The sequence below is a fragment of the Nansenia antarctica genome, assembly GCF_963989245.1.
Source record: "Nansenia antarctica genome assembly, chromosome: 3".
Lineage (NCBI taxonomy): Eukaryota > Metazoa > Chordata > Actinopteri > Argentiniformes > Microstomatidae > Nansenia > Nansenia antarctica.
Window position 1 is genome coordinate 29,113,597 of NC_137688.1, and position 16,562 is coordinate 29,130,158.

General features: G+C 40.0%; 1 protein-coding gene across 1 annotated transcript in view; it reads left to right on the top strand.

Moving 5' to 3' along the window:
• glra1 (glycine receptor, alpha 1) overlaps positions 1-10,161 on the top strand; it is a gene marked incomplete at both ends in the record, with an annotated part of 36,735 nt that extends 26,574 nt beyond the window's left edge. The window contains 3 exons of the mRNA XM_080526782.1: positions 1,239-1,453; positions 3,263-3,409; positions 9,871-10,161. Coding sequence (XP_080382908.1) covers positions 1,239-1,453; positions 3,263-3,409; positions 9,871-10,161 — 653 coding nt within the window. The remainder of the gene's footprint in view (positions 1-1,238; positions 1,454-3,262; positions 3,410-9,870) is intronic.
• Positions 10,162-16,562: the final 6,401 nt, after the last annotated feature.

Genomic DNA, 16,562 nt, shown 5'->3' on the forward strand with positions numbered 1-16,562 from the left:
TTGTCCGTCTTTGTCCCCATCCCCCCTTCCATCCCCCCGTCCTCTCCCCCATAGAGTCGTGTTCCAGACACTACGTGCAATACTAATTATTGTGCTGGTGCATTGCAGTTTAGCTCGCCACGTTATTATCAACATCGTTTGTTTTCTGTCTACAAATATGATTGTCTGAGGAGACTAGTCATTTTTCTCGCTCTGTCTCTGACACCAGACGCCCTGTTGTAAAGATACGGAATGAATAATTTTCCCTCGTCTTATCAGATGGAAACTATGGAGTGCACTTAAAAGTCCCCCCTCTGAAGTGTATCACAGCCATAAATCAATTTCAATGAAGCGGGCCCCACTCACTTCCAAAACAATACTTTAGGGTTAACTCTAATTGAATTGAAAGTCTTGACAACGACAGCTGTCTACAATTGATCTAAGCTGATTAAATGGTTCCTCAGCATCCAGCCACTCCGAAAAGCCAGCTTACACCAGAGTGTCAGCAGGAAAAAAGAGATCCCTATCATGGTTTTCTAATGCTCTGCTTCTTCTTCTTCTTCTTCTTTTTTTTCTTATTTTAACTTGGCATCATGAGCTGTGTCCTGATCGTTTGAGCTGTCTTTCTTCTTCTCAGGTTCCCTCCTTTACTCACTGATTGGGTGGGATCTGGGATATGATGACAGTCGCAATATGCGGAAACCTATCCAGTCTTTTCACCTATTAATGGTCATTAATTAACCCCCTAACCCTAGAGGGTTGCTGCTGTAGAGGGGCATATAGAAAGGTAGTCATTTGAGAGTATTGCAGCCCTGGTTTTCCGACAGCTGTGGTAGGGGAAGTGAAGAGGTTCAAACAGAGCACCTGCCACTGATAGTGAAGCTCTAGTCTGAGAGGTGGACATCAGCTGGTCAGTCAAACTGACGGCCACTTCAGTCTCCTTCACTGCAGGAAAATAAGTAGTCAGAGTCTGAACAGTCATGTGGAAAAAGGAGTCTGAGTGGCCATTGCTCCCAATTTTTATTTTCTTATGTTTTTCCTTTTTATTTAGTTTGTCTTGTTGTAGCTTTTATTTGGTGCTTGGAACATGACAACATGATTACATAATGCGCTCTTTGTCATGCTAGTAGTATGCAGCTGCAGTTGTTGACCTCAGTAGTAGTATCAGAAAGATATTTCAGTGTTTGTTGACTGTCTCCAATCTCAGTTTACCCTCCATACTAAAGCGATTCTTTGTCCCCTGTCTGTCTACATCACAGGGAAGTTCACCTGTATCGAAGCTCGCTTCCATCTTGAGAGGCAGATGGGCTATTACCTGATTCAAATGTACATCCCTAGCCTTCTGATTGTCATCCTGTCCTGGGTGTCCTTCTGGATCAACATGGACGCTGCACCTGCTCGCGTGGGGTTGGGCATCACCACGGTGCTGACCATGACCACACAGAGTTCTGGTTCCAGAGCCTCCCTCCCCAAGGTGAAACTGAGCACACCTGCTCCTCACACACTCCTCTAACTAACAACACTCATGCCCATTGGCCCAAGGCTAAGCCCTTCTATACTGGGCCAGTTAAGGACACACACCGTCTTATATGGTTTACATCCAGTATGCTTCTGATTAAATGTTTTGGGGTTTTTGTTCATAATTTAATTGTGGTTTTGTTATGGGGCGGCACAAGTTGTGGTTATATGATGATATATATATATATAGAATGGATTTCGTCTACAGCGAGAACCAGACACCACAGCACTCTTCCAGTATGTCCTTTAAAATAGTCCAACTCCAAAGAAATACCTATTTTAAAGAAAACATCTTTTGCTGCAGGGGTTTTCAGATACCAAAAAAGTAGGCTTTGCATAAGCCACTAGGATTGTATAATTATGTCCTGGGAAACTACCCCCCCCCCCCCCCCGCCCCCCATTTTGTTTGTTGACATTAGGTGATTCATGTGCTCTGAAAATTGAACCAGTGAACCATGATTTCTATGCAGTTCAGCTGTCACAATAATGATCACACACCCCAGCTGAGCTAAGGTGCACATACTGCTCTTCCCCATGCCAGAGTGGCTTGCTGCATTGATGTCAGTTAAGGAGAGAGAGAGGGCCATTTTGAATGCCAGTACTCAGCCATTCCTCTAACATTTGTAATCCTGTATTTGCTATGCTCAACAAGTCTATCATGGAAACCATGACAGATTATTTCACATCCTCCTCGCCATTGATTTTAATGCAGGGGTGGTGCAGGAATCTACAGTACAAACATGACGTTTCATTACAGAAGCTTACAAGTGAAAAGGATATGGTATACATATATGAATATACCCTTTTTATTATTACACCCTTTTCTTAATATACTATTGTACAATTTAATCCCAACAAAATGTAAAGATCTGAGGTGAGTTTCCCAAAAGCTCCATAGCGTAAGTAGTACTTAATTTCTCCTGACAACCCAGCTCCAAAGCCGCAAGAGAGTGCTATTGTGAAATCAATGTTTGCAGGTCAGTCTTCTCGCCACGAGCGAACCAAATTCATTGAATGAAGTACATTGCTGGTCTAAGGAGAGGTGTGGCCATGGATCAAAAAAGGAAATAAAGGGCTACTTAAAGCTACGAAGCGTTCGGGGAAACTGACCCCTGATCTGTGTAAAACATCGAGTCCAGCAACGACACACCAGCCAAGGCTGGTCTCACTGAGCTCTCAGGCTGCTGCCTCTTCATCATTGTAGCCGTGTCTTCCCAACCATGCATGTTGGAACACCACCTACGCTGCAGTCCGGGGCCACTTGGTCAATAGCTTGTCAAATACACTGAGCTTCAGCCAGACAGACAAGGCCGCCCAAGCCTAGCTCAGCCTAGGCTGTTTCCGGGTCAAAGGCTTGGGTTTCCATGCATCACACTGATCAGGCAACTCGTGAACCCAATCAACTGACCGTGTAACTGACCAGTGGAGCTGGGACCTCGAGGATTACATGATAGACATGCAGCTAGCAGCGTTGATATGGAAGCAAACATGGACTCTCCCAGCGGTTTAAACGTCTAAAATATTTATTTGAAAATACATATGATACAATGGACATACAATGAAAATATCCATCCATCGCAGACGACGGCAAACTGCCACGCAGGTTCACTCAAGATGTTGAACCTGTCTATTAATACAGAGCAATCATTCAGAGCAAACCCGCTTTGCAGTTCACCTTCATCTGCAACCCGTTAAGTCTGTATATATCACTTTACAGTAACTGTTGTTTTCCCCGCCACTGACTCTGTTGCTCTGCCTACCGCAGGTGTCCTATGTGAAAGCCATTGACATCTGGATGGCCGTGTGCCTGTTGTTCGTGTTCTCCGCCCTGTTGGAGTATGCTGCTGTCAATTTCATCGCCCGGCAACACAAGGAGCTCCTGCGCTTCAGGAGGAGGAGACGACACATGAAGGTGAACCCCCCTTATCTTTTTATCACATCCTCTCCCCCCCCCCCCCCCCCCCCGGTCCTCAGGAAGACAGCCTGTCTGCTCAATATTTAGCTTTTGTTTGATGTGAACATTGTCAAGTATTCACTACCAGTACACACAACATGAATATTTCATCTTTGAGGGAGTATGGAGAATGATTAAAGACAGGGGATATAGCCAAGAGAACAATGAGCTGTGCTGCATATCAAATTCACAAAAGCGTAATAACTCCCCCCCCCCCAAGGCGTAACTTAGTTTCAGAAAATACATAATTTACGAGACCGAACACACCACCTGTTTAGGTTGTTGGCTCTGAGAGCTCTGCATTACAACACCCCCCACGGTTGATGCCTGTCTTGGTCTCGGCTTCAATCAAATTTCACATGGAAACCACATCTCACACACACAGTCTCATAAGACTTCACATTCATGTCCAAACAAACTGGGTTGCGGTCTGATATCTAATCGTTGTTTTGAAATGTATGTCTTGATGAATGAAATTCAAATGAAGCCTTCAACTATTAGCCTTCAACTGCACGGCACATGGTGCCACTGTAAAACCAAGCGTCAGAGGATTCATGTTCTGCATCAGTCATTTTATTGTCAGAGTAGTTTTCTGTGTGTGTGTGTGTGTGTGTGTGTGTGTGTGTGTGTGTGTGTGTGTGTGTGTGTGTGTGTGTGTGTGTGTGTGTGTGTGCGTCTCAGCATTTTATAGATCAATTTTATCTGTCCAGATAACTGACATTCATCAGTTTCAAGGCTCCATATTGAACATGAAGTAAAGCTGTCAGCCTTGAGGGAATATTGAAAACCTGCTTGATTGAGTCTGAGATGGTGAGAAATGAAAATAAAATAAAAAAATAAAAATAAAAAATAGCATAAAAATAAAAAGGCTCAAAAACCTACAAGAAGCTGGGCACATTCTATAAGCTCCTTGGCATGTGTGCCTTGCCAGGGCTATTCTCAGACTTTCAGTGAATCTGAATCCAGTCATTGAACGAGTAAAAAGCTCAAAATAAATCCTAAATCCTATTGTTATAATCCCCAATCCCACAGGGGAGGAATGTAATAGGTGAGGGTAGATTAGTCTACTGTTCCTGCTAGACTTTCAGGTAAATCCGTGAAGCAGTGCTACCACACCGCTCTCTATTGTAGCCTCCAGCACTTCACCAGAGATGATACCGGTCCAATGAGATGATACCAGCCCCAATTCCGACTGGTTGGCAGGAGTGACCTATTTCATATGAGTTCATGGGATTTGGAGTGATATCATGTACTGTAGGTGAAACAGGGTCAAGTGATATCATGTACTGTAGGTGAAACAGGGTCAAGTGATATTCTGCATTTCCTGAAAATGCTGACCATTTTCAACCAGAAAACCAGACTTGACGTTGTGTTGTACTGCTGTAAAACACAGAGTCAGATGTTGTGAATGCACGGCTGGGGCGTGAAAGGCTACCTGGCAGATAAACTTATATACCTGGCAGATAAACTTATCCAATTCAAATGTACATGCAATTATCAATCTGATATCTTCACACAATGTATTCATTGTACTTAGGTTTGGAGATAACTAAAGTGGGATATATTTTGGTTGTGTTTTACCAGGGGCCTCATTTATTTTAAAAAAGTACTTGAACGTCATCTTTGACTTTCACGTAAGCACATTTTTCTAAACGGACGTAAGCATTATTTATAAAACGGGCTGCGGTGGTTTAAAGTTGCGTACGTGCTTCCTTCTATAAATACCAACGCAGGTCAAATGAACGCAGGTGAATGAGGTTTGTATTAACGCCCTGTGAAAGCGGCTCAATTATAGCGGCTGAATTAAGACAAGTGCTATAATATAGGGTAGGCGTTCGTCTGGAAGCGGGAGAGGGCAGAGAAGGGTGGCTTCCCGGTAAGTTGCATTTGTAACGTTTGATCATGACAACTAACCAGGCACATGCTTATACTCAGTACTCAAGTTGTAAAAGAAAATCAGGGGAGGTGGTGGATTTTATCATATGAGGACAATTTTAGCATCCCCTCAGCGTCAGTGACTTCAGTGTCAGTAACTTGGTAAAAAATGTCATTGCATGTGTGCAATCCTCGCACCTTGAAATAGCAGTAATACCACTTTCATTGATAAAATTACGTATGGAAAGAGGGGGACAAAAGAGGAGGACGAAAGATGGGGGCGATTTTGACTGTTTTTATTTCTGGGGGATGCCATCCCCCGTCAACTCGAGTGCTACTTATACTGTAATAATATAATGGTCTTATTCTTATCAGGTGGTCTTATTCTTATATGGCTGCGAACTCCCTTTGCGAACTCCCAGACACCGGAGAAAATCCAGTATAATTTAGCGCGTGGCCGGGCAAGGTCCGTTGTGGAACGCACTAGGCATGTTGAAGGGGAGATAGACAGCTCCGGGGGGGATATAAAGGAAGACTGAAATACAATCATAAACATCAGTTCTTTTTAAATCTTGAATTAAACTCATTTTCTCGGCTGATAACAACATCGTTAATTTTATTACGAGCCACTTGCATGAATTACACTAGGCAGTGCGACTCACATGCCTGTAATAACTCTGCATAACCAGTAGGTAATGTGCGTACGCAAGGTCAATACTCGACGTAGAGCTACAATCGTTTCCACGGTCAAATTGACTCACGTTGAAATTTTATAAATCACTATGTTGACGTGGTTTTCTACGTACGACACGGGTAAGATCAACATTTGATCTGAGTACTTTCTATAAATGAGGCCCCAGATGTTGCGCCACCGTAAAAAATAAAATAAAAAAATGATTCTTTACATTCCCCTCCTGTGCCATACCACACAAGGTATAACACCAATACCATACAGGGTATAACACCATGACTCTGATAGCACTTGTCTATTCTGAGCTGACCCGAACAGAGACCAAAAAAAAAATATATATATATATATACAGTTTGCCTTATGGAGACAGGCTTCAGCATCACATATTCTTAATTAACCTCACTGGCCACTATTTCTAATGTGACTCTAATGTGATTCACCGCCTGGGCACAGTCCTCCATTACGGCTCTTAAAGGCTATCACTCAGCCTGAGGACTGCAGAGGAAACTGTCACATCCAGGCGCTCCACAATAAAACAACGGAGAGGCAGTTCTGGTGCAGGCCATTTAAGCCCTCTCTCACCTAATTTCCTTCAAAGAGGGGATGTACTCCGGGCAGGGGTGTAGGCTACAGCGAGAGCCTGTTAGTCGCAGTGTTGGTTTTTGTTTTTCTCCCACTGTGCTTGAATGATCAGTGAATGTAATGGATGGTCCCAATAGTGGATATACATGGTTCATATCAGTCCCAGATAAAAAGCCAAGAGCGAAAAAACCAGCAGACACTGTGTCCTGGGAGAACTGGAGGCATACGTGCATACTGAAGCTAACAGAATGACACCTCCCCCTACTGGTCAGTGGGGATAACTGCTGCATTCAGATCAATAGCACCATTCATCCTTGAAGGATAGGCTGTCCGGCAGCAGCCCATTTGTTTAAAACAAGCTCTTGAGATTGAAAAGGGCCATAGAAAAAGGCCCAAACATCATTATGAATATTGGTTTCTTGAAAATTTACCCTAACTATCAATGTTGTTGCCCAGCATTGTATAAAAAAAAATCCTTCAAAATAAATGATGTATGAAGTCATGGAGGTATTTCTGCTTATATTCAAGTAACCACAAACACCGTAGTCAAATTCATACATTAAATGTCTTCAGTTGTCTATATATCTTACTTCACATGCTTCAAATTCGATTTCTCTCATGGTTAAAAAGAGACATTGGTCAGTGGTTAATTTGTGCTGTAAGGAGATGCCCCGCGGGCAGACACTAGAAGACAAAGACTCTACTAGGAGACGTTAGGGACGTGGCTGAGTGTGTTGTAGTTTTCAGACGTCCTCTTTTGCTCTACTCTGCTCTGGCAGTCCAAAAATATATTAATAACTAGGTGAAGTAATGTGACCCTTGACTGCAGATTCTGTTCCACTGCTTAGCGGTGACAAGGCCTTATTAGGCAGAGGGTCTTGATTGATCGAGGATAATCAGCTCATTAGGGATGATTACTGCCCAAGGGGAATCTTTCACAAGGGATCTCCTTGCACCCGCCCTGATCTGCTCCACTCCCACTCTGTGAACAGTGACAGATAAGAGGACCAGCTCCACTACCACTCTACCACTCTGTGAACAGTGACAGATAAGAGGACCAGGGTTATCTATGTAAATAAGTCGTAAGTGATAAGATGCTACACTCTAACCTGCAGGATAGGACAGAGCTAGATGAAGTGGAGTCATTGGTTCTTGCCAAACTAAAGCAGGTATAGGACAATAGTTTTGGTAGAGACATGTATTTGAGTCCTTTATGTAAGCCATTTATTTGAGACGTATTTGTGTATTTGTCATAGCCATATATAAATCATTAGTCAGTCTATAAATCTTAGTAAAAACAGGCCTAATAGACATAAGACAATGTTTTTTTTTTAAAGTCTTAATTGATAAAATACCTTAATTGATACTAAAATATAGTTCGTTTTTAAAAAATAATTTCCACATAGCAATGATACCATACTAAAGAATATGGGGGGAAAACTGTGTGAGGTGTAGTTTAAATGTGTTATACTGTACATGTGTTATGCCAACTGTATGGATAATTAACATCAACCGTTGGCCCTGATATGAAAAGAGAGCAACAGATCACGTGCATAATCATTCTAGGTTAATGCCTTCATGAATGAGAGGCTTTCGTGCCAACCATCTTTATGCAACCATGATAGTCAGAATAGGAAAAGAGAGTTGATACCAGTATGGCAGTCCAAAGAAAGGAAGAAGAAACTTTTCTCAGCCTACCTGATCCACTTGTAGTGAACATGTATTAATCCTAACATATCTTAAAAGCTTGTCATGACCTCAAAAGTGAATGGAAATCCAATTGAAATGAATTGGAAACGGTAATATATGGGTGTTGTGTTGAATTGCTATGGGAAATCATAAAATGAAAACGCTACACCGAGAATCCAGAGGAGAGGGGGTTGATGATAGTTAGACGTGACACACTCCCTAAACAGGCTTATGCAAATAACCCCTTTTTTTCCCGGCGGGTGCATTACACCAACACATAGTGATAGTTTGTGATAAGGTAGAGGCTAAAAACTCGGTGTTTTGCTTCCTTTTAATCTTTGCCATTAATCATGTGAGCACAGTAAAAGGTATAAATGCATCAATCAGGAGCGTGATAGATGGGGGGGCAAAGAGGTCCTCTCTGTCACACTAGACACGGCTCTAACTTGCAAATGCAGGAGGAGGGGAGTGGGCAGCATCCTGATGCGCAGCCATAAATTGGTTCCCCACTACAACTCAAAGGACATGAGTTTCTTTCCCACTATCTATCCCTCCCCCCCAACATACAATAAGTGTATGAGTCGCCTCAGTTTACTGCATCAATGGGGAATTTTTAATTAGGAGGCGAGGTAATGAATCAGCCTGAGCCGATGTGAAAATGAGGCAGGGAGAACGCCAGCCGCAGCCCCGTCCCTCTTTACAGCTCCACGTCACGTCGCCCGGCCAGCACATTAATCATGTGGCAGGAGGAATAAAGTAGAGCATCTGTAATACTTACAAATGGCGGGCGAGTGCCACTGAAGGACGAGGAGAGGTCGGCGGAGCCAGCGTTAGATGTTGCGGTGGACAGGGAAGCTGTAGTGGCAATGCAAAAAGCCCCTCATACCCTCCTCCTCTTTTTGGTGTGTGTGTGTGTGTGTGTGTGTGTGTGTGTGTGTGTGTGTGTGTGCGCGCGTTCGTGTGTGTGCGTGTGTTTGTCCATTCACCCTAACACACATTAACAGTTATAAATGGGGTGGCATAAAGACAAGGACAGAAAGAGGACGTGGAGTCTAAAAATGGATCTGTGTAAAGGAAAGTGTTTGAGCACAAGCACAGGGTCTTGGCCATTCCAATTGGCAGAGTAGAAGTGTTACGTGTCTGCGTTTCAATTTCTGAACCAAGCTTGATAAGATAAGGACGCTCCTTGCTAGTTTGTGATAAGGAATTGTGTATGCAGGATTTGCATTACCTGTAATTACATTGAAGTAAAAAGGACAATGTCATTTACATACAGTATAATATTGAGATAAGATGTCTGTTCTACTATTACATGCACTGAAGTAAGAGCACTGCAAACCTAGCGTGATGACAAAACTGCTACATCATTTGGTAACTCATGCAATCCATATCACTCACAATGCAAGGTTGGCTAATTGGATAGCCTGCTCCAAATTATGTTTGACTTTGACATTCAGGGGAGATCATAAGGTGCCTATTGTATGTGTCTGTGGTACTTAAAAAGCGAGAGAGAGCAGGAGAATATCAAATGTGTAATGGGTTTTTTGATTCCTAACAGAATGAATATTCGGCTGTGTTACAGGAGGATGAGGCTGGGGAGGGGCGGTTCAGCTTCGCTGCCTATGGCATGGGCCCAGCCTGCCTGCAGGCCAAAGACGGCATGGCTATCAAAGGTAACAACAACAACGCCCCCACCGCCACCGGCCCCCCGGAGAAAACTGTGGAAGAAATGCGCAAGCTCTTCATCGGCCGGGCGAAGAGAATCGACACGGTGTCTCGTGTGGCTTTCCCACTAGTCTTCCTCCTTTTTAATATTTTCTACTGGATCATATACAAGATCATACGCAGCACGGACGTACACCTGATGACGTAGATAAGAGGAGAGAGAATATCAATTCACTACGCCCTCGCTCCACTACTCTCTTCAACGCTCACTCGCTTTTGGTGGCGATTCCTTGGCAGAGGTATTTATCAATATTTCATTTTTTTTTTGTTCCCCCTTTTTCCTGAATAATCCGGACCAGTGCAATAGCAATGCAGTAAAATGCATGATATATGAATGTGGCAATATATTTACAAAAAGAGAAAATGTTCAAGTAAAAATTAGACTTTTACAGATACATCCAAGAACTACAGAATTGACAACTGACAGAGATTGAAAAGAAGAGAGATGCTCTTATAAGATGTTTTTTTTGCAACTTGAAGACAGAATCTGCATTATACGAAGAAGTTGGGGAAACCTACAGCACTGTAATATATTATATATCTATCATAAATAAAAACTGTTATTTCTTCGAAAGGCAGGCATCTGGAAACAAACGATTTTTAAAGGATCTACGGCAGTTTGGTGCTTCCATTAATAACGTGATGCAAGGATCATGTGTCCTATATATCTAAATTTGCTTCAATGTGTATTGCAAGCACTTGTCAATGCTTTCCTTGGAACCTCGACAAAAAAAACTGAGATTTCATGTGGTTGATGCTGCTATCAATTACATGACGGAAACTTGATGAGTGGAGATTGAAATATTGTTTATACAAGATGTGGTCAATGTGTTCCTCTATCTGTACTTAATTTATTTCTAAATTAATGCATAATGTTTTTGATTTCTGTGCCAAGTAAACATCACGTTGCTGTTATCCAGTCTGCAGCTCAAGCTCTTGGGATCTATGTGGAGGGGACATTTGCCATCAACACGTCATCTTTGTTGCATTTATTTATTCATGTGCTTATTTTATAAGGTAATGGTATACTATTCAAAATATGATTCATTAAAAGTGATACTATGCTGAATAAGCATAAACACCCTTGTTTCTTCCTAATTGTGTCTTTGAAACTACACTGTTAACATTCACTTATGTCTCATTGCTTCTCTGGTTTAACCCCCCAGTAGAGACCCCCAGCAGACAAGAGAGGAATATGTAGTACATTTAAATTCAAAACGATAACACCTACTCTACCTTAACTATTTCTCCCATCTCTACATTTACATCATTAATGTAGCTCAACAAATTCTTATTATTTACACACATAAATAGCAAGTGATAGTAATGGATACACTTAAAATCACAGAAACCATACTTAAACTGCAATGAATAACACAATAAGTAATTGTTCTTATTTGTGTATTATACATTGCATTATTTACGACAGAAAAGCATTGGAATCATTTCTTTGAAACTGAAATGCATTACCTTTCACCAGGCTTCTCTATGCAATAATTAATATATGCAATTATGTTTTTTATTTTTTTTTATTTTGTAGCTTTACCATGTCAAAACATGATCATGACTTGGTTTGAACTTGTGTGTCATGAGTTTTATTTGAATGTTTTATCATAGTGCTTGGTGGACATACTGTATACTGTTTGATGACTCACACCCTTCACACTAGTATCAAGCATAACGTATACTACTCACCCTCCTAGTACTGTTATCTTTCTGAACACAACTGAGAATGGCAGATACAGTGGCTTTTCATATTGCATATTGGATACTTTCCACTGTGCCCACATCATTTGTACATTGTTTACTGAGCCTAAACTGCTGTCACTAAGCACCAGAAACTAAGTGGAGCCTCCATTTCTGCTCTCTGGCCACAACAGGAAATAAACCTTCTGACCTTTGTTATCGATGGGACATAGTAAACACTGTGGTTGAGTGGATGTCATTTACTTCTTACCAAATTTGTATTTCTCCAATTGGTTTTTATTCAAAACCAAAGAAAGCATTTTATTCATCTATTATCATTGCCTTCCTGGTTTGTCATTGCATATGACATGAGAAAGATGCCACAATTCTGCAACACATATGCACAGTTTTAGACTTATGTTCAGTTCCCTCCATTAACATATGTGGATAATGAGCGTCCATTTATTGTAGATGGTAATATGATACTTTTGAATTAAGATATATTTTGATTGAATTAAGATATATTTTGATTGAATTAAGATATATTTTGATATGGATGGTTTTCTTTTGCTTCTACAGTATGTCACTGTTTTTATCTTGAAAAGTATTCCATTGCTTTTGAACAGGTCATATACAGTATGTAGCCTGAATTATGAATTTGACATATTGTATCATGAGATACAGTATGTGTTCTTAAACAGTTCCCCTCAATATGGCCGGGGGTTGGTTGACTTGCACAAGAGAGTTCACAATTACGTCGTTTTTCATGGACACATAGGTTCAAATGGAAAACATATTATGGTAAATATGTAGGTATAACATTTCTGTTATTCAGATTATCTTCCAGTTGAGGCAGGTGTTTCCAAAAATAATATTGTGTGTTTGGATCAGACACTGGGTGCATGTTAGATTGAAGGGCTATGTTTTTGTATTACTGTTACTTTATCCCAGAAACTGGACTTTTCGACATGGAGAATACTTAAGTAATGTATAATCTTGTGCTTTGCCCAAAACTATGCATTTATAAAAAGCTGATAGCTAGAATGGAGTTAGAAACTGATTGGCCATTTCAAATATTGGCTCGGTGAATATTTTGCCATAAATGCAGTATGAATTGTTGATAAATATTCATTTGTATACCACAATGTTTTGGAATAGATTTCTACCACAAAATGTATTACTATTAGTTAATCCAGAAAATGTAACAATTTATTGACCTCAGCCAAAAATGTTAATTCAATGAGAGTATATATATATATGAGAGTATATGTATTGTGCCACATAGTGTTGTAAATGCAGCAGACAAGGACTTAAGCATATCATTAATTAATTCAACCACTATTCTATTCAGTCATTCATTCAATAGTCATAACTTGTACTCTGACCATGTCAGGGGCCACTGAGCTAATAACATGGATTTGAGCTCACAAGACCCATTGATTACTTAAGATCAAAATGATACTGATGGCTCTGAATGGATGGGACTACATAAACACATTAAAACCATGAATAGCTCAGCAGACCACCAGTCTTGCCTTGGGTGACATCAATAAAAGGATGGAATAGGCTGGAACGTCCACTGGCAAAAATGTCCAATTGACAGTAATTCATATAGCCTACGGTTACCTTCATAGGTATTGTATTAAATGTGTTTGACTGTAGGAGAAATACATATTGCAAGCGTTGGGTTCATAGTCAGACAGTGCAATATGATACATGCAAACTGTATTGAACAGTTCATTCAAATTATCTTCAGATATGAAATTCAAGTAGCATGTTATGATTTGTTAATAATTAATGATTCCACAGTTTCATTTTGTTTATTGTATTTCTTAAATTAAATACCCTGATGATGGTGATGACTTTGGTGCCACTGAAAGAGATGGACATGGGATAAACAGTCATTCTTGAACTGCTGTAAACAAAAAGGGAACGTTTTTTGTTTTTTTTGCACAAGTTGGAATGGCCTTAATTTTGGTTTACTTGCTTCTATTGTGTATTGGCACAAAGTGCACATGTTAATTTGCTAATTACAGTAACATAATCCAAGAGTGCACTTCAGAGCAAGAAAAAAGTTCAGCAAATCCTTTTTTATTTTTCATTAATCTGAAAAACACTAAATATTTTGCATGAATATAAATACAATGGCAGATATTTTTGGCTTGTACAAAAATGTGAGCAATTTGAAGAAAAAAGGAATGTACAATTTCTGCTGTATCTGTATATAACTAAATATTTATTGAAATATGTCATAATACTAATTCTAATTACAATTAAAGGTTTTCTGAACAAAAATCTCTTACCTGTTTTTGAACATTGTTGGAGTTGGACTATTGAGTTCTGTTGCTCAACTCAAGGATCTCTGTAATCATAAAAAATATTAAAAATTGCAAAATAAATCTCTGCGCTAGGTTGTATTCATTCAATGGCTAACTAGAAGAAGCTTATGAGGATAACATGTCCTTCTCCACTGTTTGAATTGAGTTTCCTTTATAAAAACATATATTGGGGCTATTGGTCCGCTAGCTTAGCATTGTTTTGGCAGCTAAACCCGACTGAGACTTCAGACTGACAGCTGTGTAATTGGATTGCTGTATTCTCGGCCCCTGTGGTTTTTAGAGCACGCTTATATGTTTTACTTTGAATGTACTCCACAAATCTCTTCACTACGGGTCATGCAAATAATTAGTTGCGTTCTCGCTTAAACCATGTCAGGAGAAGGTTTAAGGAGAGATACATATTTTTCGAGGAATATAAACCACTTGCAGTACACATTTGTTATTGGACGTTTTAAAACGTCCAGTGGTCTTATGATCATGTACAGTATTGGTGTGATTTTAATAGCAGCATTTCCTCTTTTTATTTTTATTTTTTATATCAGACTGCACCAATGTATATACCAATGCATAGCATATATTGAAGATTTTCCCCTTACTTACTTCCCCTTACTTGTTTGAAAATGTTGTAACCACAATTAGAAAGATGAATTATATACATACTGTATATATAATGGAAATACCCAGTGGCAATGTCAGAACAACAAATTTGACTTACGAAAATAACCAATGTTTGACTCAATTCAACATTCTCCAGACTGTTCTGTGGAGGGTCAGCTGAACACATGAATACACTCTTGATTTGACACAGCAATCACAATTTACTTAATCACAGCTGCAGCATAAACCAGTCAATTTACTGTTAACACGAACAAATCATGTCTGATATGCATGTACAGTAGTACATTAACAAGCGAATGCACACACACACACACACACACACACACACACACTCACACACACACACACTTGTTTCTTTGTTTGTTTAATTCCCTATCTCCCTTGAGTCAGTCATGTCTGGCCAAACCAAATGTTCAAACTTGATAAAATGCATAGACATGACAGATATAGACAAACACACAGACACAGATACACAAACAAAGACACACACACACACACACACACACACACACACACACATACACACACACACACACACACACACACACACACACACACACACACACAAACTCAAACTCAAACACATATAATATGACTGCATACAATAATCGGAATACAAACTAAGCAATATTAAGCACTTTCTCACTGTACAATAGGCCTTTAAAACTGGTATAGTACCTAACACTATGTCTCAATAAGGCAAAACAACTTTCTATCACCAGGTGCTTTCTATCTAGTCCATGGCAATACATAATCCAACCAGTTGACTGTTGTTATTTATCACAGTAGATTATTGGTTTCCAAGGTTACAAGTGCAGTGTAGTAAATATGCTGTTCTAATGGGGTACAGTAAGTGTGATTAAGAAATTGTGTTTCTTATGGGGGTGGGACAATACATCTCAATGCACTTACACAAGTGTCCTGCCAATGTCGTCAAACATGAACCACTGCAATCCACATTCAAGTATGTTACGGGCACAATATAGTGTGCTATTCTAATCTATTTTCATTCATCTGTTCATATTTTATGTCTTTGTCATAATTGAGAATGATGCAACCACACCGCTCATTAGTGAAAATCTTCCAATATTTCTCAAGTAAACAGCATCTATCTACATATGCCGCATGAATTTAAATCCATTTGCCATTGGTAATTAAATAAAAGCAATGGCACTGATGATGATCTGTCTAGCAACTGAATTGAGTGTGCTCAGCCTGATTTTAATTAAATTAAAAGGGGCTGTCTGGAATTACATCCATTCTTTTCCTTTTAAATTAATGTTATAGCCATTGATTCTTGAAGTAAAATGTCAAATTCTTGAAGTATAAATGCCCCATTGATCTCAGTTCAACTTGCCCCCATCATAACCCAAACATAGGCTTGTTTTACCCCATCATAACCCAAACATAGGCTTGTTTTACCCCCATCATAATAACCCAAACATAGACTTGTTTTACCCCATCATAACCCAAACATAGACTTGTTTTACCCCATCATAACCCAAACATAGACTTGTTTTACCCCCATCATAACCCAAACATAGACTTGTTTTACCCCCATCATAACCCAAACATAGGCTTGTTTTACCCCCATCATAACCCAAACATAGGCTTGTTTTACCCCATCATAACCCAAACATAGACTTGTTTTACCCCCATCATAACCCAAACATAGGCTTGTTTTACCCCATCATAACCCAAACATAGACTTGTTTTACCCCCATCATAACCCAAACACAGACTTGTTTTACCCCCATCATAACCCAAACATAGACTTGTTTTACCCCATCATAACCCAAACATAGACTTGTTTTACCCCCATCATAACCCAAACATAGGCTTGTTTTACCCCCATCATAACCCAAACATAGACTTGTTTTACCCCATCATAACCCAAACAGACTTG